Raw genomic sequence first — 22,490 nt, 5'->3', positions numbered from 1 at the left:
CTCATATGTTTTTTTGCTAGGTTGAGTTTATTGGGTCATATTATTGGACTATTAACCCAGCAGTTGTATTGTATTGTATTGTATTGTATTGTATTGAGATTGTATTGTATTGGATTGTGATTGTATTGTATTGTATTGTATTGTATTGTATTGTGATTGTAATTGTATTGTATTGTATTGTATTGTATTGTATTGTATTGTATTGTATTGTATTGTATTGTGATTGTAATTGTATTGTATTGTGATTGTATTGTATTGTATTGTATTGAGATTGTATTGTACTGGATTGTGATTGTGATTGTATTGTATTGTAATTGTATTGTGATTGTATTGTAGTGTATTGTATTGTATTGTGATTGTATTGTATTGTATTGTATTGTATTGTATTGTATTGTATTGTGATTGTAATTGTATTGTATTGTATTGTATTGAGATTGTATTGTATTGTATTGTATTGTATTGTGATTGTAATTGTATTGTATTGTATTATATTGTATTGTATTGTAATTGTATTGTGATTGTATTGTATTGTATTGGATTGTGATTGTATTGTGATTGTATTGTATTGTATTGGATTGTGATTGTATTGTATTGTATTGGATTGTGATTGTATTGTGTTGTGATTGTATTGTGATTGTATTGTATTGTATTGGATTGTGATTGTATTGTGTTGTGATTGTATTGTGATTGTATTGTATTGTATTGGATTGTGATTGTATTGTATTGGATTGGATTGTGATTGTATTGTATTGTATTGGATTGTGATTGTATTGTGATTGTATTGTATTGGATTGGATTGTGATTGTATTGTATTGTATTGGATTGTGATTGTATTGTGATTGTATTGTGATTGTATTGTGATTGTATTGTGATTGTATTGTATTGGATTGTGATTGTATTGCAAGGCTCATGCAAACCTGATCATTTTTGGGAAATCGGAAGTATCTTCTTTGTGCTTTTTTATTGTTTTCCTCACAATCCAACAGAATGCATTCCAATTATAGATTAAGACTGAAGTGTTTATACCTCACTCTACTCAACCATCTCAAGGAGAATTTCTGTTTACTGCTCACTGCATGTAATCTGATCCAGAATTACACCCGTGCATATTTGTGTTGTTAATTGCTTTAAAATGACGTCAGACTCAGGAAAACGTCCTTCACATGTCCTTATTAAAGAAGGCCGAGAGGAAGACGCCGTGTCCTGAGACACATCAGCTGGATGTCCATCCCACCGCCGTCTTTTAAAGATAAAAATTGCAGACAGGCTTAAACTTTCTGATAGGGAATGTAATCAGATACAGGCGTTTACACTGATATTATTCTTCCATCTAACAGATTAAGTGGATTTAAATTCCAAATTGTTTCAATTTGACTAGTCTATTCCGACTGAGGTGTATACATGGAGGTATTCTATTCCGATTGAGCTATTAATCGGACTATTAACAAGTTATTAGGCTGCTTTGAGTTGCCATCAGTAGGTGTTCTGTCTTTGCTAAGAACAGGGAAGTGTTGAAACACTGGAGTATTCCGTCAGTGTCCGTCACGTCTGCCTCATCTTTACCATGAAATTAAAGCCACAGTCTGGGGACCTTTAACGCATCATCTTCACGGCATCTAATACGTTTAATACTAAATATGATTCCTTTAAGATGCCCCACGCATATTGAGCGACTTTTTACCTCTTGTAGTTTATGAGGCAATGACAGCTCGAACGAAGCACCCAGAGCTTCACAACAGCCTTCTCCACATTATTAGAGTCCCGGGCCTGTGAATTTGATAAAGGCATTGAGTCTATACAGCCGGTCCCACCCCGCAGATTTATATCAACATGAGAGGCAGGAGCTTCACTTTGTTGTTCTAAAATCCAAGAGTCTGTGACAAGAAACAACAACAATGTTACTGCATGTCAGAAATTAGCTTCACTGTCTGAGCTGGAGATAAAAGCTGCATAAGAAAAGCAGTTCAATCCGTTTCTGATGTTCTTCAGTTATAAGAGCTCGTTTCAGCTACAAGTTGCATAAATACAAAATAAACATCAATAATATGCCCAACCTACAGAGATAAAGATAGTGGTCCAATCACCGGCAGCATGCAAGCGGTTTCTATAAAAGATCACTGAGGTCAAATGTCGTTTTTACTCAGTGACATGCCCTCCAGGTCAGCTGTTTTTGTTTGGGGGGAGCAGATTTCCGTAAATTCACCCCGAATTCACCTACTGCCTCTGAATTTGGAGGTCTGTAAGTGGTCATGCTAATATTGCCACATGCATTTCAATATGCTGCAAAAAATGGTGTTTTGTTGTAAATTTAATTTAAGATTACTTTCCTTATTTCTAGAATTTCTTTACTAGTTTTTAAGTAATTTTATTAAATAAAATTCTCATTACACTGACAAATAATTTTGCTTGTTTTAAGAAAGGTGCACCAGCAAAATGATTTGCCAGTATAATCAAATAATTGTACTTAATAAAATGACCTAAAATAAGCTATTAATAATAATAATAATAATTAAATGCTAAGTTAAATAGATACGTATTTTGATGCCTCTTAAAAGTGAGCACTGAGCTTGACTGTCTAATAAAAGGTGGAATTGAGTTCCGCAGTTTAGAAGCAGAATAACTGAAAGAGTCTCTCCATGTTTTGTGTATTTTACAGAGGGTATCTGTAGAAGGCCCCTGTCACTGGAACATATAGAGACAGACACTCTGTGATGTAAGTGGTGCTTTAAGGTCATTAAAAATTCATAGAAGAGCTTTAAAATCTATCCTGAATGATACAGACAGTGCAGCTCTTTTAAAGCAGGACTGATCTGATCTCTCTGCGTTGTTTTTGTTGGGATGCTGATGCGTTTTGTACGAGATGTAAAGGATGTATTGTTTTCTTAGGGAGTTCAACAAGAAGAGCACTGCAGTGATCAACTCTGCTGTAACAAATGTACGTTTCTCTGCATCGCTCTGAGAGAGAAAGGCAGAACTTTAGTGATTTTCAAACGACTTTTTTCTAAAACTTTACTTGGAAAAGGAAGGTTTGAAGTTCATGTAAAGCTTACAGCACCTGGTATTCCCAGGCTGTTTCCCATCCATGTACTAACCAGGCCTGACCCTGCTTAACGTCCGAGATCAAACGAGATTGAGCGTTCTCAGAGTGGTATGGCCATGAGCCATACCATCATAATAAGTACACAACTAAAATGGGAAATATTAGATGTATCGACAAGATTTAGGATTTCTGTCACGACTCCTTCCAGCCCTGACAACTCCATGGACTCCATCTGGGAGATCATGTTACTCATGACCTTCCACCCCACACCAATCACCGTTCAACTTCCCCTGAATGCTAATCTGTTTCACCTGTTCTTGTCTTTGTTTTCCTGGTTAGAGTGGTATAAAGCCCAGGCTCTTCGTTTAGTTCATTGCGAGGTTTTGAATCCTTCGAGAGCTACTGAGCGTTCACTTTGGTTATTGCTATCTGACTACCTTTCTCGTTGCCTTTGCCCTTCGGACTCTGTTTGCCTGGTAATGTTCGTTGTTTGTTTGTTTGTATTTTTGTCTTTTCTGGCTTTGATCTACCTGTTCTTTGATTACGATTTTGGATCCTGATTTTACAAGTAAAGCCTTTTTCTCTTTTTTCATCTGCGAGTGTCTGAATCATTCTGGCACATTACAGAATACCTCGGCAATGATGCAGACGGCGGATCCAGAGCCTTTTCAAAAAGCACTTGCTGAACAGGATCACCTACTTGGTCATCATCAGCAGGTTTTGGCAGGTGTGACTCATTCGCTCGAGTCTCTGGTCAACAGTCAGAACAACAGGCTCAGCTGGTTCAGCAAGGAGCTAGTGTAAAAGGACTTACCAGCCAACTCCAGACCCTTAGCACCACTGAGCCAGAAGTAAGTTCTGCTGCTTCATCTCCTCTGATGCAGGCTACTGGTTCCCTGTTTCCTGTAAGCAAGCCAGACAAGTTTGATGGAAATCCAGAAGTGTTGTGGGTTTCTATTACGATGCTCCTTTTTCTTTGATAATTCCCCTGCTAGTTCTGATCAAGCCAAAATCTCGTTTTTGGTTTCCCATTTATCGGATAGGGCTTTAGAATGGGCCACTGCCAGCTGGTGTCAGATCCTATGACCAGTTTTTAAATAAATTTTGTACAGTTTTTTATCACCCTATGAAGGCAAAATCAGTGGCAAGCTGTTAACCAAGTTACGTCAAGACAAGCATTCTTAATCAGACTATGCCATCGAGTTCCGCACATTGGCAGCCAGCAGCAGTTGGAATGAAGCAGCGCTACTGGTAAAGTAGTGCCAAGGACTTAACCCTGAAATTGTCACTGAACTTGCTTGTTGAGACAATAACCTCCCTCTAGACCAACTTCTAACTGTCTATCCATCTCGATCATCTCATTAATAACCGACGGATACCTAAAACTGAAGAAAACTATTTGAAGAAAATTATTTCTCGCAGTCATTCACACCGGTTCCTGCTGTACAGCAAGGAGTAGAGGAACCCATGCAGTGTGATTCATCGCATCTGTCTCCAGACTGTGGTGGTGCCAGTCATCTCATTCAGAACTCATTCAGGTCACCCAAAAAATCAGCGCCGACCCCTGGACAGCACATGCTAATGTGATGAGTGTTCCCACAGAGGGGTTGGTTTCAAAATCATTCATATTACCAGAAGTTATTTGCTGTCATCAGGTCTCTCGTTGTCTCAGCCGTTATAGATTCCGGTGCCGAGGGGAATTTCATCCATGCTCGCCCAACTACGGGTTCCAGTAGAGACCCTGAAAGTTCCATTACATGTGGCAGCTTTGGATGGAACCCTGGTTGGAATTGGAACCATTTCATCCATGACCGAACCAGTACAACTAGAAACTAGTACCACGCACAAGGAACTTCTTCCCTTTCTGGTTTTGGAATCCTCTGAATTTGAACTTATATTGGGTCTACCCTGGCTAGAAAAACACAATCCCACTATCTCTTGGTCAGAACATGAAGTACTAAAATGGTCCAGACACTGTCACCAAACCTGTAGTAGCAGTCCTATAGTAACTGTTGGATCTACATTCATTGAAAGCCCTGATGCAGAAACTTTCACTGACATTCTTCCCGAATATGTAGACCTCAAAGACATGTTCAGTAAAAACAGTGCCACTCAATTGCCACCTCATCGCCCCTATGATTGTGCCATAGACTTAATAGATAATCCTGTCCTTCCCAAATCAAGAATCTACCCCCTTACTCAAGAAGAATGAGCGATGGACACCTACATTCAAGATCAGGGTTTCATTTGACCTTCTACCTCTCCCACAGCTTCTTGTTCATGTACAGATTACAGGGGACTTAACCAGATCACTAAAACTTATGGAACAGCTGAAAGAAGTGAAGTATTTCACTAAACTCGACTTAAGAAGTGCATACAATCTAATTAGAATTAGAGAAGGGGATGAGTGCAAGACTGCCTTTGTGAACACAAGGGGGCATTATGAGTACTCTGTTATACCTTTTAGGCTCTCTAATGTCCCCTCGGTCTCCCAAGCATTCATTAATGATATTCTAAGGGACATGATTGGCAAGTTCGTTATTGCATGCATTGACAATATATGTGTGTATTCTCCTGATCTCGATACACACATCAAACAGGTATGATTGTTCCTCCAGCAGTTACTCAAAAATAATCTATTTGTGAAAGGTGAAAAGTGTGAATTCCACTTGTAAACAGTATCATTCCTTGGATATATCATTAGTTCTAATGTAGTAGTAATGGATGACACCAAAGTAAGTGCTGTAGTCAACTGGCCCACTCCTTCCTTCATCAAAGAGCTCCAGCGATTCTTAGGTTTTGCCAACTTCTATCAACATTTTATTAGAGGCTTTAATAGTATCGCTGCCCCTTTAACTGCCTTATTGAAAAGGAACCCCAAAAGAATTCACTGGACAGAGCAAGCAGAAAATGCCTTCCAAACCCTCAAAAAAGCATTTACCACAGCTCCCATTTCAAAACACCCAGATCCCACCAAACCTTTTGTTGTTGAGGTAGACGCTTGAGAAACTGGGGTTGGGGTTGTTCACTCTCAATGCTCTGGTAACCCTCCCTAAACTTCACCCTGTAGCATTCTATTCTCACAAACTCATGCCAGTGGAGACAAACTATGGTATAGGGGATAGAGAATTGCTAGCCATCAAACTTGCACTGGAGGAAAGGAGACACTGGATAGAGGGAGCTAAACATCCTTTTGTCGTACTAACCGATTATAGAAACCTAGAGCATCTTTGTAGTGTTAAAAGTCTAAATGCTCGACAAGCTCTCTGGTCTCTCTTCCTTCCAATGTAGCATAAGTTACCGACCTGGGCCCTGTAATACTAAGGCTGATGTTTTGTCCTGTATGTATCAGGAAACTGTATCTAAAACAAACCAGTCTGATCCTGACCTTATTCTTCCCCCCAACATCACTATAGCATCTATTCTCTGGGAGATAGATGAGATTTCCAAGGCTTTAGAAAATACCCAAGTGCAAAGTCAGTGCCCTCCAGAGAAAATGTATGTCCGCAATCAGTTCCACAATCGTCTCATAACCTGAGCCCATTCTTCCCTCACTTAGGGTCACACAGGTGAGACGCGCACCCTGTTCCACCTGCTCCCAGTATAACACACCTAAAACATTGCCTGCTGGAAAATTGTACTCCTACCTGTACCTACTCATCCATGGTCACATGTAGCCCTAAATTTTGTAACGGAATCCCAAGGATTTACCACTATCCTTACCGTGGTGGATTGTTTCTCATGCAGGGTCCGATTCATACCTTTTGCTTCACTTCCCACTGCCATTCAAACTGTTTTATTCACCTGAGTTTTTCAGTTGTTTGGCATTCCCGAAAATATCTTATCTCATTGAGGCCCTCAATTTACTTCACAAATGTGGACTGCATTTTTTGAACATGTAGGCACTTCCACTAGTTTAACATCTGGTTATCAGCCATGAATTGGGTAAATTCTAATGGTTGTTTTGTTATAACAATCATGCTGACTGGTCACGTTATCTCGTATGGCTCAAAATTCTTTGATCTGTTCAAGCACTGGTTTGACCCTTTTCCAATGCATCTTAGGCTATCAGCCCCTCTTGCTCCATGGACTGGTACTTCAGAGGTCCCAGCCGCTGATGCGTGGATGCAGCAAAGTGAAAGGGTCTGAGAGGTGACACACCAAAGATTTGAGGTCGTCCACCAGCGTCACAAGAAACAAGCTGATCTTCATCGAGGTGAATCACCTGTCTATCAACCAAGAGATTGTGTATGGTTATCCATGAGGAATTTCAGAGGCTTGGAGGGAAGTATAAAACTCCATCCAAAGTGTATTGATCCCTTTAAAATACTAAAGAGGGTAAATGAGGTGACCTATAAATTGGACTTACCTCCCCGTTTTAGAGTCTCTCATATATTTCATGTATCTCTTTTGAAACCTGTTGTTTCAGGATCTTTGGTTGAGGCTACTTCAGACATCATACCACCCCCTCTGAAGGAGATAGATGGAGCTCCCGTGTATGCTGTACATCAGTTGTTGGACTCCCAGGCGCATGGAGGAGAGCTCCAGTACATAGTAGCCTGGGAGGGGTACGGCCCAGAGGAGCAGTGTTGGGTGTCCGCACAAGATGTCCTGGATCCTGGCTTAATAGCGGACTCATAGTCAGCATCCGGAGAAGGCTGCTCCTCTTCCTAGGAGTCGCCTTCTTAAGAAACCCTCTAGCTCACTCACTCCTTCGGTCTTGTCATAGAGATTCTTCATCGGTCTAGCATGGCGGTGGCTCTGGGAGGGCTCCTGTCCGATTCTCCATCAGTGGGCGTGGTTGTCATCCTGGTCAGCCTCGTTCCGAGGCCATCCCAGACTCTTTGGGAGGCGTTCTGTCACAACTCCCTCCAGCCCTGACACCTCCATGGACTCCATCTCCCAGAATCCTCTAGGAGATCATGTGATTCATGACCTTCCACCCTGCACCAATTGTTTTGTTTGCCTAGTTGAATGTTATAAAGCCCAGGCTTTTAGTTTAGTTCATGGTGAGGTTTTGTATCTTTCGAGAGCTACTGAGCGTTCAGTTTGGTTACTGTTATTTCTGGATTCTGACTACCTTTCTGTGTTTTGGACTTTGCCATCATCGCCATTGCCCTTTGGACTCTGTTTGCCTGGTAATGTTTGTTTGTTTGTTTGTTTGTTTGTATTATTATCTCTTCTGGCTTTGACCTATTGCCTGTTCTTTGACTTGCGATTTTGGATCACGATTTTACAAGTAAAGCCTTTTTCTCTTTTTTCATCTGTGAGCATCTGAATCATTCTGGCACATTACAGGATCATTTCACTTGACAAAATATAATTTTTTGGAGTGTATCCCTGTGTGTTGAACTGACAAAGCAAGAGAGTAAGTCTAATATTATGACTATATGCCTTTGTAACGCTTTAATATAACAGCAACTGCTACTCAAATTGTGGGCTTCTACTATCCAAGCCAATTAGCCCCTTAAAATCCCAGGCTTATTACAAACTAAGGCTTATTTTTCAGCAACCAGGGTTCGATACAAACTAGTTGAGCTATTCTTTGCTGATAGAAGTGTGTAATAAAACATTGGGCCCATCGGCAGGCCCCAGCCATTTAAGGGCTTAAGGACCATTCCAGGTCAATCTAGTATGTAATATGCTGTTTGGTGTATTGTGTAATACTCTGTAATGCAGGATTGTATGTCTCAGAATAACAAGTTTGACAAAATTAATGCTTTTGTGTCATCCATCAGTATTCTCCGACTACAATACCCAGCATGCATTATGCAAATACATCATAAACCCAGTGGGAATCCCCCACAGTGATGAAGATACAGAGTTTGCAGAGTCTAATAAATACAGGCATGATATTTGATTTCATAGCAGTAACATTAGCTCGCTGGCTTCCTTTTGCCCTCAAGTGTGTCCCCCCTGAAAGGCTTGTGGTTTTTCACCTTCCAACTTCAAGATATGTCTTCACTCTAGAGCATCAAAATTCATAGGAAAATGCCTCCACATGACGTATTGTTCCAAAAACAATTTGAATTCCTTCATAAAATATATATGCAGTGTTGCATCAAATTTGCCAAAATACGTAAGCCTATAGTCTTATATTTGTGTGTGTTTTACAACCATGAATTCCCATAAAATTAATTCCAAAACATTTAAATTTGTTGGAAAAAGCCTCCACCTGATGATGTATTTTCTCAAATATTTTGCATATTCCTATGTAAAATGTGAATTCGATATAGTGACAAATTTGCCAAAATATTCAAGGCTATAGTTTTACTCCATTGTGCATTTTTTGCCCATTCATAAGTTCCTTTAAATTTCACTCCAAGGCATTAAAATTTATAGGAAAATGCCTCCACATGGTGTGTTTTGTCCAAAAACAATTCTAATTCCTTCATAAAATATACATGCAGTGTTGCATCAAATTTGCCAAAATATGTAAGGCTACAGTTTTACCTTCGTGTCCGTTTTCCGACCATGAATTCCCATAAAATTATTTGCAAGGCATTTAAATTAGCATATTCCTATGTAAAATGTGAATTCAATAAATTGAAACATTTGCAAAGATATTAAGGCTATGGTCTTACCTTCATGTGCGGTCATTCATAAATATATACAGTTGTTGGAAAATGCCTCCATATGATTTGTTTGTACAATGTTTTGCATATTCCTATATAAATTGTAAATTGGATGTTGCACCAAGTTTGCCAAAATACACAAGGCTATAGTCTTACCTTCTTGTGCATTTGTCAACCATGAAATCCCATAAATTTCATTCCAAGGTATTGATATTTGATGGAAAATTCTTCCACATGATGTATTTTGTCCAAAGAATTCAAATTCCTTTATAAACTGTATGTTTGTTAAGTTTATTAACTTAACTGTTGTGAGTTAAGTTTATTAAAATACATAAGGCTGTAGTCTTAGATTTGTTTTTCGACCATTCATAAATTCCCTTGAAATTCATTCCAAGCCATATAAATTTGTTGGAAAACGCCTCCACATAATGTGTTTGTACAGTATCTTGCATATTCCTATGTAAAATGTAAATTCCATATAGTGACATATTTGCCAAAATACGCAAGGCTATAGTTTTACTCCATTGTTTGTTTTTTGCCCATTCATAAGTTCCTTTAAATTTTACTCTAAGGCATCAACATTTGTAGGAAAATGTCTCCACATGATGTATTTTGTCCAAAAACAATTCTATTTCCTTCATAAAATATACATACAGTGTTGCATCAAATTTGCTAAAGTGTATTATGTTATGGTCTTACCTTTGTGTGTGTTTTTTGACCATTCATAAAATCCCTTAAAATTCATTCCAAGGCATATAAATTTGTCAGAAAATGCCTCCACATGATGTATTTTGTAAAAATAATTAAAATTCTTTCATCAAACATTTATTATTACACCAAATTTGCTAAAATATATTAAGATCTACGCTGACCTTCATTTGCATGTTTGACCATTCATAGATTCCTTTAAAATTCACTCCAGGGCATCAGAATTTGTGGGAAAATGGCTCCATATGATTTATTTTGTCCAAAAAATTTTATTTTTTTCATAAAATGTAAATTGGATGTTGCACTAAGTTTGCCAAAATACTTAAGGCTATAGACTTACTCCATTGTGTGTGTTTTGACAATTCATAAATTCCCTTAAAATTCATTCCAAGGCATATAAATTTGTTTGAAAATGTATCCATATGATCTATTTTCTCCAAAAAATCCAAATTCCTTCATAAAATGTATATTTATTTTTGTGCCAAATTTGGCAAAATATGTAAGACTATAGCCTTACATTTGTGTGCGTTTTTCGACAATTCACAATTTCCTTAAAATTCACTCCAAGGCATCAGAATGTGTTGGAAAATGGCTCCACATGATTTATTTTGTTCAAAAAATGTACATTTTTTTCATAAGCTGTGTATGTTTTATTGCACCAAGTTTGCCAAAATATGTAAGGCTACAGTCTTACCTTCATGTGCATTTTTCAACCATTCATAAATTCCCTTAAAAATCATTCCAAGGCATATACATTTTTTTGGAAAATGCCTACACATGATGTGTCTGTACAATAGTTTGCATATTCCTATGTAAAACGTAAATTTGATATTGTGCCAGGTTTGCCAAAATACGTCTTACCTTTGTGTTTTTCGACAATGAATTCCCTTAAAATTAATTCCAAGGCATTTAAATTTGTTGGAAAATGCCTCCACATGATTGTTTTGGTCCAAAAAATTCAAATTCCTTCATAAAATATTTATTATTACACCAAATTGACTAAAATATATTAAGACATAGCCTGTTTGCATGTTTGACCAGTCATTCGTTATTCAAAACTTTTCTCCATGGCATCAGAAGTTGTTGGGAAATGTCTCCACATGATGTACTGAAATATGTACGTCTATAGTCTAACCTTCATGCGCATTTTTTACACCATTCATACATGCCCTTAAAATTCACTCCAATGCATTGCATTTTTTTTGACAATGGCTCCATATGATGTATTTTGTCAAAAAAGTCTGATTCTTTCAAAAAAATGTATATTTTTTGCACCAAATTTGATTTATTTTGTACAAAAAGTCTAATTAATATGTGAAGTGTAACTTCAATTTGCCAAAATATGTAAGGCTATATAGTCTTAACTTCGCGTACATTTTTGGACCATTCATACACTCCCTGAAAATTCACTCCAAAATATCAGATTGTACTCAAAAATGCCTCCACATGATGCATTTTGTACAATATTTAGCAAATTATTAAGTAAAATGTAACTAATATAGTGCCAAAATACATAAGGCTGTAATCTAACCTTCATGTGCATTTTCTGACCATTCTTAAATTCCCTTAAATTTCACTGCAAGTCATTGAAATTTGTTGGAAAATGCCTATATGATGTATTTTGTCCAAAAAAATCAAATTCCTTCATAAAATGTACATTCACTATCAGCACCAAATTTCCAGAATATGTGTCGTGTAAAGATTAGGTAGAAAAATGCTGCAGTATTCCATTGATGTTCGAGGCATCTGCCTCTTCTTTACCATGAAATCATTTCTACAGTCTGGGGATCTTAACAGCATCATCTTCACGTCTTCCCAGAAGTGGTCAGCCAACCAAAATCCCTCCAGGAGCACAGAGATGACTTGTTATGGAAGTCACAAAAGAATCCACATGAACGCCTGAGGAACTGCTGGCCTCACTTGAATTAAATCTAAAATAATTTTAGCGTATGATGTCAATTCATTGGGCTTGCTTGTATGTAGCAATATTCATATTTCACAGGATGCAATATTAGTGGATTTTTGCCATTCATTTTTCCCAAACAAAAACTGTAAACTGTGATTAAAATAAATCTAATTAACATCACAACAAATATATTGCTAATACCTCTTCCTTAGAGTTACCCCGGTGCGCTGAAAAGTACATTATCTCTGATAACGCTCAATCAACTCACACACACAAATACAAACTGCAAAACTGAGACAGAAACACTAAAAGTGTATTTCAGGAAAATAAACAGTTACTGCCTCGTGTAAAGCGCTAATTAAGATTTACTGAACTGATCTACATCATATTCTGACTGACAGACCTGGAAGAGGCAGCAGATGTAAATTTTCTCCTAACTTTATTGCATTCTGTTCTTCATTACCTGCCCAGCACAGACACCTGCTCTGGTTAAGTCCTCATCTCTGTGATGTGATTGGTGGAAATAGAGCATGTCGTTTGGAAGTGTCAGGAAACATAAGCGCCCCTGAAATGCTTGTACAGGTTTATGTCTGTCACATTATTCATCTCTGAGACAAATTCACCAACATAGAAATGGAGTCAGTAGGTCGGTTAACACCTTCATACACTCAGCATCTTCAGGGCCTCAAGTAGAATCACGATTTTAGTGAGGATTAGTTTGAAGAAACGTGACGAAGTGAATAAACTAACTGCCAATTAACTGACACCAATTTCACCTTTAGGTTTTTACTACTACATTATTTTCCTTTTACAAATGAATAAATGTTCTTTACCCTCTCAAGTCATTTTTTTCAAAGTCTGGATCCACTGATTTACTACAAGTGTGGTTTTTTCCTTTTCCTGTAAAATTTGCATTTTGGAGATACGAGGTTTTGTTCCGACAGCAGCGATATATATATATATATATATGTATGTATGCATGTTGCTGCTGTCAGAACAAAACCTTGTATCTCCAAAATGCAAAAAATCTACTTTACTTTTAATGGAAGTCAGTGGAACCAGACGTCTTTCCAAGTCATTTTTGGGCCATTACCTTTGGTCCATTTATTATATATTATATTATAGTAAATGAGTTTGGGCTGGTTGATGTTTATGAACAGACGCCTACAGATCAACATAGTAAAGGAGCTCATCTGTGATCCTGAGTTTAAAGCCAGTTTTTATTCAACTTAAACTTGGAACTAAGTTGTAAATAAATCTGAAACTGAAACTTTGCTTGTGTGTAAAAAGTGATTTCAGAGCCACTCGGTTCTCCCTGATGGAAACTGTTTACCTTCAGTGTTTTGTGCTTCTGATCATTTTAATAGACGTCAGCGTCACTAATTAATGACGTTCTATTAAAAGACTGGTTTACCAAGAGAGACGCTGGAGGACTTTCACCTGAAATGAGTTCATGAAGCCAGTCTGGTTATAAAAATGATAACAGGACATCAGAGCCAGAATTCCTCTTTTAGTACTTTTACTTTATACTTAAGTACATTTGAAGGTAAATACTTTAGTACTTTTACTCAAGTGGAGGTCTAAAGGGAGGAACTTCTACTTTTACTGGAGGAATATTTACCTTGTGGGTCTCGACTTTAACTTGAGTACAGGGTTTACTTTGTACTGCTGAAACGTGGTAAAGTTTTGGTAACAGTAAAACACAATGTATAAAATGTATCATAGCTTTATTCCTCCACAGTATTTTAAATGTTGTAAATAAACAGTAAGTGTGTATTAAAATGTGCAGAAGTGTGTCTCTGTAGAAGAAGTGTAAAATAACTTTACATATCGCTGTTGGACAAAACCTTGTATCTCCATTTTTGACATTTTTCAGTTTTTGACATAATTTGAAAATACCGGTGACCCTTTACATTGTACACAGATTTCATGATGAATGGACTAAAAGAAATGACCCAAAATTACCCTAAAAAAAAACTGGTTCCATTGACTTACATTAAAAGTTAAGGAAGTTTTTTCCTTCTCCTGTAAAGTTACCATACCAAAGTTGTGATACGAGGTTTTCTTCCGACAATAGGGACATAGAAAATCAACAAGATGTCATTTGACCAGGTGCAGCTGAGCTTTTGCATGTGACTGTACAAACTCGCTTACGTTCTGTAGCATGATTTCCGCTTTGAACGATGCTGTGGCTTTATTGGAAAAACAGGGAGGGATTTCCGTGAAGTGGCCAGGGAGTGTTGTGGTGGTTGTTGGTTTAAACAGCCCATAGCTTACTGTTTTTTCTTGTATCTTACATTATCAGGTCCACTTATGATGTCTGTGTGGGTTTACGTACCAAAACCTTTACATCCGGAAAACCTCAGCCTGAATGGGCGGGGCTACTCTGCTGTAAACTATGTAAATGCAGTGTTTCTTGAGACACCATAGAAACAATTCATTCTTAATGGTCTAGAGCTCAGTTTCCAAAGATGGACTTGAGAGGGACTTTTTAAAGCTTTAGCAGTGTTTGCACATTACATCAAACACTTACTGGAAAAAGCTGGGAAATTTAGATTTCCTGTGATATGAGTCCTTCAAATATTGCCTCTAGTTTTGTCGATGCTGGTTATTTTTAACAGCTGCTTCCTCTTCAGTGGCTCACCAAATCAGTGATGTCACTGCATCCTTTGTGCCCCTGCATTGGTCACTTCCTGCCATTTTCGCTTTTTAATGAAACAACCACAGGAGGTTTTATTTAATGCTAACACAGATGCAGATCAGCTGTGAGTCACAAAAAACCAGTGATTTAAACCCTTTAGTTAAGGAAGATCCAAAGCCTGAGCTGCAGACTTTCAGCCCAAGACGGACGTTCATCAACATCATCAACTTGTTTAGCATTCCAGACTTGGAGTGTTTTTGTTTGGACTACAACCAGGAATAACCGGGAAAAAACAGGGTGATTATGTTTATTGCCGCGTGCTGATTAGGAGCAAATACAGTGCAAAGTTTCGGATTTTTTACAAAGAAATTATTTACATATTACAAACTTTAAACATGATGTTTTTTTAGAGGTTTCATTTAATATTTCAAGAACTCTGTGAACAAGAATGGAACAAAATGATACATAATATCCTGTAATTATCCATATATGCTCTTACTTTTTAAAGTTATCTACTTTGAGACTTGATCTCTGTTTTTACATTATAATTAATCCTGGAATGTCCTGAGATTTCTCAGTCATTACAGCATCTTGTACAGCTCTGCTCTTCATTCTGGACACGATGTAGTATTTTAACATATTTATGTACAGTTTAATCGACCCTTTCTGATGATCTGACATTGAGTAGGATGAGCAGACTAGAATCATGTTATATATTCATCTTCAATCAGTTAGTTTTATGTTATTTTCTTTATGTATTTTTATAAAGAATAAAGAATCTTTATATATTTGTCTCTTAACTGACCAAGTGGCTTTCAGCGGTAATGCAGTTTTAACATGTATTTTTCAGTCCTCCTCAGGCAGCTCCTCATGAAATATGAAAATCTAGATGTGATTAGAGTCAAAACAGCTTTTTTTTACAGCTAGCAGCCCAAAAGAATCAAAGTGGTGAACCACAAACCTTTAGAGCTCAATCAAACGTCAAAACCCTCCATGATAAACAGTCAGTCCTCCCAATCAGACGATACTACCAGCACTATGAGGATGAAGGCAAACACAGGCCTCCTCTGAGACCTGTGAAGCTCGACCACGTCTTTTCAAACGCAGATGAACGCACTCTGAGGAGAACACTAACCACTAATCAGTTAACAGACACCTGCACTGACTAGTATGATGCTGTGTGAGGGGGAAGACGGGGGGGCCATCCAACCCAGCCAGAGAGAGCAAAGACAATTGCGCTCTCTTGGACTCCGGGCCATGGACATCTATAGCATCACCAGCGATCAACCTCACAATCTCCTGAAGACAGGGCCAGTGCTTAGACTAAATCTCCCACTTACGCTTAATTACACTTAATTATATCCATCCATCCATCCATTTTCCAAGCCGCTTCTCTGTCAGGGTCCGGGTGGGTGCTGGAGCCTGGAGCAGTCATCGGGCGGAAGGCAGGATACACCCTGGACAGGTCGCCAGTCCATCGCAGGGCAGACAGACAGACACAGACAGTCACTCACACCCAGGGGCAATTTAGCACGTCCAATTGGCCTGACTGCATGTCTTTGCATTGTGGGGGGAAACCGGAGAACCTGGAGGAACCCCACGAAGACACGGGGAGAACATGCCAACTCCACACAGAGAGGACCCCGGTCACCGGCCGGGGAATCGAACCCAGGCCCTCCTCGCTGTGAGGCGACAGCACTATATGCCTAATTATATGCCTAATTGCCACTTAATTATACTGATAGTAAAATAACACATTAGGCCTTCTCTTCGGCTACTGAAGTCCTGGCTGATAGGAGGGCTGGATTGGCTCTATCTACATGGAAAACACAGAGGAATCCTTATTTTTCCGGCTTTCCGCTGGGCATTTTAAGAATTGACTCCTGATGTTTTCCATCCAAACTCATGAGACAAAAGTAGTACAGAATTTAAATACAAGCGTGAGTCTACTAAATAAATGAAGAACCTGAGAGTTCCACACTGCAAAAATAAACCTTTTGCTACATAAACAAACTAATCTCTAGAACTGGGGGTTAATTGCCTCTGCGAAACAACAAATCCCATATGTAACATAACGTCAATGATGAAGCTCGTGCCAGCTAATGTCCTGAAACTGATAACCATCTGGAACAGTGATGTTTAGTCATTTGTCCGTGAGCTTCCTGACTGTGCATCACTCCGGAGTTCCACTGCGTATCAGCAAACATGCAGCTCAGCAACAGCAGCGATTTGAGCTCCACTGGTCTGAGCCAGGCTAACCTGGTTAGTTCAGTGCTGATGGGCTTCTTCTGCGCTGTTGGAGTTCCTGGCAACATCGCCGTGATCGTGATCATAGTTCGGTGGTTCAAGAAGGACAACTTCACCGTCCATCTGATGCTGAACCTGGCCGCCTCGGACATCCTGTGCTTAATGACCCTGCCTGTGTGGATGTACAATCAGCTGCACGGTTGGACGATTGGAAGATCACTCTGCAAGCTCATTTCTTCCCTCGCCTACAGTAGTGTTTATTCCAGTTTGCTGACGGTGACGTTGATGAGCGTCCATCGCTGCTTACAGATCTGTTTTCCTGAGATTTGGGCCAAACTGGGAAAGACAGGTGAGAGATTTCTCCTCTTCATGATCTGGGCTTGTGGATTTGCCTTCTCGGTTCCAGCGATTCTAACCCAGGAGATTGTCCAGAGAGAATCCAAGAGAGAGTGTGGACGAATCACGTCCTCAGATGAATACAGGCTCGTAGTTGCTGTGTTGGAAACTCTGCTGGCGTTTGTTCTTCCGTGCTCCATTATGGTCATCTCCTATTACTGCCTCCACAAGAGAGTGACCCAAAAAGCCTTAATCCGGAGCAGAAGGTTGACCAAACTGGTCACCAGGATCGTGGTGACCTTCTTCGTTTTCTGGACGCCCTACCACATTCTCAATTTGGTGGAACTCTTTGCAATCTGCCTCAAACAATCATACCCAGGCTCATCAGGCAAGGTGTTGGTGTTCACAGCTTCACTCGGCGACATTGCTGGAAGTTTCACGTTCATCAACAGCTGCGTGAATCCGCTTCTTTACGCTTTCGCTTCCCGGAGTCTTCGTCATGGCGCCGAAACAGAGAACACAAACATCGTTCAGACTTCCAGTATTTAACGAGAGACGTTTCCACAGCCACCACATATTTAATCCTGGAACAAGGACTACATATATGCATATGCTAAAAAAGGTAATAACTTATTTTAGGAAGGCATTATAATGCACTTATAATGCACTTATGAAGGTCATTCATTCTAATAGCTTCTAACTGCCTGATTGTTTTTACAACTAAGCAATAATTAGACTGAATTAAGCATCTTTCTAAATTTTACAATATGACTCTCCTTATAAACAGTTTATAAATGGTATAAAATGTTTATTAATGGTTATTATAAATAAGCAGTTACAATACATAAAAAAGGCAAAAGAGACCTGTTGCTTGCCAAACGCTGAGCCCAAATTCATCTATACTCTTGAATTTTACATGTTCTTGGTTGGTTTTCTATCAGTCAGCATTAGACTTAGGAGCATAATCCCACATTCATAGTCATCAGATGTAACAGCCCAATGTTGGTTTTGGTAGTTTGTGTTGTAATTGCATATTAATCATTATTAAGTGCTTATGACCTTAATAGCCATTACTAAACTATGAACACTTTATAAAGGTCCTACAGTGGCACTTCATAAAAAATGCATATGGATTTAAATAAGCATTTTTAAAACGATGCTTACGCATTTGTAAAATCCAGCCTCTTTATCAGATTTCTAGACCTTAGTCCGATCTGAGAAATCAGACTGTGCTGATTACGTGGCCATTTGAATCATCCAATAACTGCAGAAATCAGATTATGATCAGATTATTGAGTGCATGTAAACACACTCATCGCTGTGAAGTCCAGCAGCTCCCAACTCTGGTCCTGGAGGACCACCTGCCCAGCACATTTCACTGTTTGCCTTCCTCCCTAAACACCTGATCCAACTATTCTGCTGATTAATAAGCCCTGACTGAGTTGAAGTGGGTGAGTTTTAGCAGGAAACACAAAAATGCACAGAGCACAGGGTCCCCCAGGCCCAGGGGTGGGAACAGCTGGTTTAGTGTACAATGACAACAGAAAAAATATCAAACCAAAAAATACTTTGCATTGATTAGAAAGATATAGAACTGATGTGAAGCGTTTCCAAATGGGCCTCTGGGGTTCTATTACTTGGGAATGATGCTTCTTAACAGTGTTATAAATGGAACAGATATCTATCGCTGTAGTTTAGGGGGCCTCTTGCGATTACTGGCATAAGCAGTTCATAAACATTCAAGTAGTGCATTGTATTCAGTCCTTCTGCATATGTTATGAAGACCCTATGTTACATATGTTAGGTAAGCAGCCCTCAAATAAAGTGTTACTTTATTTTACACCATAATCATGTCATTTATTGATAAGGAGACAAAGACAAAGAATAAAGTGGTAACACTTTATTTGAAGGCTACCTACATAAGGGCTTCATAACGCATTCATAAGCACTGAATAATGTGTTTATGAAGCACTACTTGAACATTTATTAACTGCTTATGTCGGTTCTCGCAACCTGACATAAGATGTTTTATGAAATAAATGACATTAATAATAAAAGACCACATATGTGGTTTAAGAGAGGAGAAGAATGACATGAAGCAAAAGCAGTACTTCACACATAATCTACCTTCTGATCTGATATAAAATCGCATCAATCATCTTTTCCACGCCATGGAGCGAAGAGGGGGTGGTTTCCAGACATATTTCACCTGATATCAATACAATGTCGTCTTAAGAATCTTCTTCTTCTTCTTCTTCTTCTTTCGGCTGCTCCCTTTAGGGGTCGCCACAGCGGATCATCTGCCTCCATCTTGCCCTATCCACTGCCTCCTCTACCTTCACACCAACCATCTCCATGTCCACCTTCACTACATCCATAAACCTTCTCTGAGGTCTACCTCTTCTCCTTCTACCCGGCAGCTCCATCTCAAGAATGCTGACATAAATAGTTATGCATAGGGTTTGAATGTTTAGTGCTGTAAATATGTTCAACGTTTATTCTTATTATGTCAGTACAATGTCATTTATTTCATAAAGCATCTTATGTCAGGTTGCGAGAACCAACATAAGCACTTAATAAATGTTCAAGTGGTGCTTCATAAACACATTATTCAGTGCTTATGAATGCATTATGGAGCCCTTATGTAGGTAACCTTCAAATAAAGTGTTACCGACAAAGTTTGGAAGCTATATAATAAGCACAGTGAATATCGCTGCTAGGCTCAGGTTAGGCCTACACAATAGAATTGAACACCTTTTAGGTTTTAGTGGTAATTAGAAATCTCTAGACTTTAATCTTTAGAGTCAGTTTGGCTTTATTTGGAATTGACTGAGCAAATAGAAATAGAACATGTCTGATGGAAAATGAGGAAAGTATATATATATAATATATATATATATATATATATATATATATATATATATATATACACATCCTATTGACTTTTTAAGTAAGACTTGTGCACAAGATTTTGATATAATGTGTAAATAAAAGTGCTCTGGTAAATGCTTAATTCACCACAGTTATTGCTTCGTATTAAAGAAACGATTAATTACCAGCTACTGGCTTGATAAGGGTGGTTGGTTAGTGTAGTGGGTAACACCTCTGCCTTCTACACTGTAGACTGGGGTTCAGTCCCCACCTGGGAAAACACCCTACACTACACCAATAAGAGACCTTGGGCAAGACTCCTAACACCGCCTTCGCCTACCTGTGTAAAATGATCAACTTGTAAGTCGCTCTGGATAAGAGCGTCAGCCAAATGCCATAAATGTAAAAAATGACTTAATAAGGCCATTATAATGACATTATAATGTGCCCCTAAAATAAAATGTTCTACAAGGTACCATAAACTAAAACCGGAGCCTCTCAGCTATACTGCCTGGCATGTCTAAGATTTTCTATATTAAAAACCTCTGAATGATTATAATGACAGGTATTATAAACAGAGGCTTTGAGAAAACTGGTTTATGTCTGTATTTTGAGCTGTGGGTTATAAAATTCTTCTAAATCCTGTTTTTACACATTGGTCAGATTTAAATGATGTGATCAATGTTTTGGTTTCGTTTGGAAAAAAAAAATACAACAAAAACTATAACAACAAACGAGAGCCGGAATATGAACAAAAAACAGGACTGAGAGGTGGACGCGGCTGGGTTTAGCAGTCATGTTGGCATTGTAGGCCAACTCGTGCTACAGGAGGGCATGACTGGATGGAGAATGCAGGGAAGATGGGACATTAGCACCTTCAACTTCTGCGCTTTCTCTGCTTCATGGAGACTTCGACACAGTGCTGATCCAGGAAAGACCACGTTCAAACAGACACTGGAGTGAGCTGGACGTGTCTCAAGTATCAGCTCCAGCATGTTGGACTACTTTGCACAGAAAAATAGGCATCCGTGCTTTTTATAAGAATGCAAACTTCAGGATTTTCCCTGGAAAACTGTCAACAGGCTTATGATTCTTCTTCGGCCTTTTGCTGAGTCGAGGTCTGTGCTTTAACCTCTGTACTTTGTTTTTTAGAAAGCCTGTAATTCAGTAGGATGCGCATAAACTATCTGAGACTTTATTAAATATCTGGAACTTTTACCAATGTTTTCATATCATTTTTCACTATTTAAAAATGCCGGACGTTCTTTAAACTGTGCAAACGTTTCGGGGTGAATGGACGGTCAGAAATGATTCAGACCTTCTCTTTTTGTATTGACATTGAAATTAAAGCTCAATTTAACAGCTTCGCTTGCGATTTAACCTCTTATTCTCCAGAGTATGTTTTAGTTTGTCCATCTGAATCTCCGTGACCAAATCACAAGGCTAATTATTCAGTAACTGCATGAAATAAATGTATTTTTATTTAATTCATTCATTTATTTATTGTAAAAGCCCCTCAAATGAACAGAACGTGTGTTTTATGATCTCCACATATCACTACATGCTTACAATTCACTGCTGAAAATCTCTGCCGCTCTTTGTGTTATTCTCTAAAAGTGATGTTTCCAGAGCAGATCACTGAAGAGACGCCGTCTGTTTATAGTTTAGAGCCCAGATTTGGGGAAAAACGGCTCGACTTTCAGTAGAAAAACAAAGTTCAGCTTCTTTTATTATAAGGGTTTAAAATGACATCACCGTCTATTAGACTGGAGAGAAGAGCTACAGCCTCACACGACGCCCAGCTTCTGAATGGAGCTTATGGAACATGAACGTTATGAAGAACATGACCAAGCGCGGTTTGGAACCACCGGTGGTCCTGAGGAGTTGAAGAGGATAAGAAAAGATATAAAGAACCAGGGGTCGCCATGACTACAACATAAATATAGACATTTTGTTTAATATCCTAAAGTGAACCTACATGTGTGTTCAGAGTGTTTATTTGAAAAGCTGACGATGTCAAAATAGTAAAAATCTTTAAAAAGAGGTTTTCTTTGGGGAATATTTTATCATGAATGTTTAAGGCCAAAACCTTTTCAAAACTAACTCAAAACAGTCTCATCAGGCAGTGAATCACTGAATCAGGCAGTGGTTGGTTAGTGTAGTGGT

The 22,490-nt window shown here is 38.6% G+C and overlaps 1 protein-coding gene, 1 long non-coding RNA gene and 1 pseudogene across 2 annotated transcripts; 2 read left to right on the top strand and 1 right to left on the bottom strand.

The window, feature by feature from the left end:
* Positions 1–3,043: 3,043 nt before the first annotated feature.
* On the bottom strand, positions 3,044–3,162 carry LOC119262478 (annotated as a pseudogene).
* Positions 3,163–3,789: 627 nt separating this feature from the next.
* On the top strand, positions 3,790–7,582 carry LOC119262441. Its single transcript, XR_005129630.1, has 3 exons — positions 3,790–3,891; positions 7,105–7,256; positions 7,470–7,582. It is a non-coding gene; the product is annotated as an uncharacterized LOC119262441 (long non-coding RNA).
* Positions 7,583–16,984: 9,402 nt separating this feature from the next.
* Positions 16,985–18,037, top strand: LOC108439465 (leukotriene B4 receptor 1-like). The gene has a single exon (XM_017717902.2). The coding sequence runs from the start codon at positions 17,076–17,078 to the stop codon at positions 18,000–18,002; it is 927 nt and encodes a 308-aa protein (XP_017573391.1). The 5' UTR covers positions 16,985–17,075; the 3' UTR covers positions 18,003–18,037.
* Positions 18,038–22,490: the final 4,453 nt, after the last annotated feature.

Source organism: Pygocentrus nattereri, chromosome 25 (genome assembly GCF_015220715.1).
Source record: "Pygocentrus nattereri isolate fPygNat1 chromosome 25, fPygNat1.pri, whole genome shotgun sequence".
Taxonomy (NCBI): domain Eukaryota; kingdom Metazoa; phylum Chordata; class Actinopteri; order Characiformes; family Serrasalmidae; genus Pygocentrus; species Pygocentrus nattereri.
The sequence above is the reverse complement of the archived record's forward strand: the minus strand, read 5'-3'. Positions and strand labels throughout refer to the sequence as shown.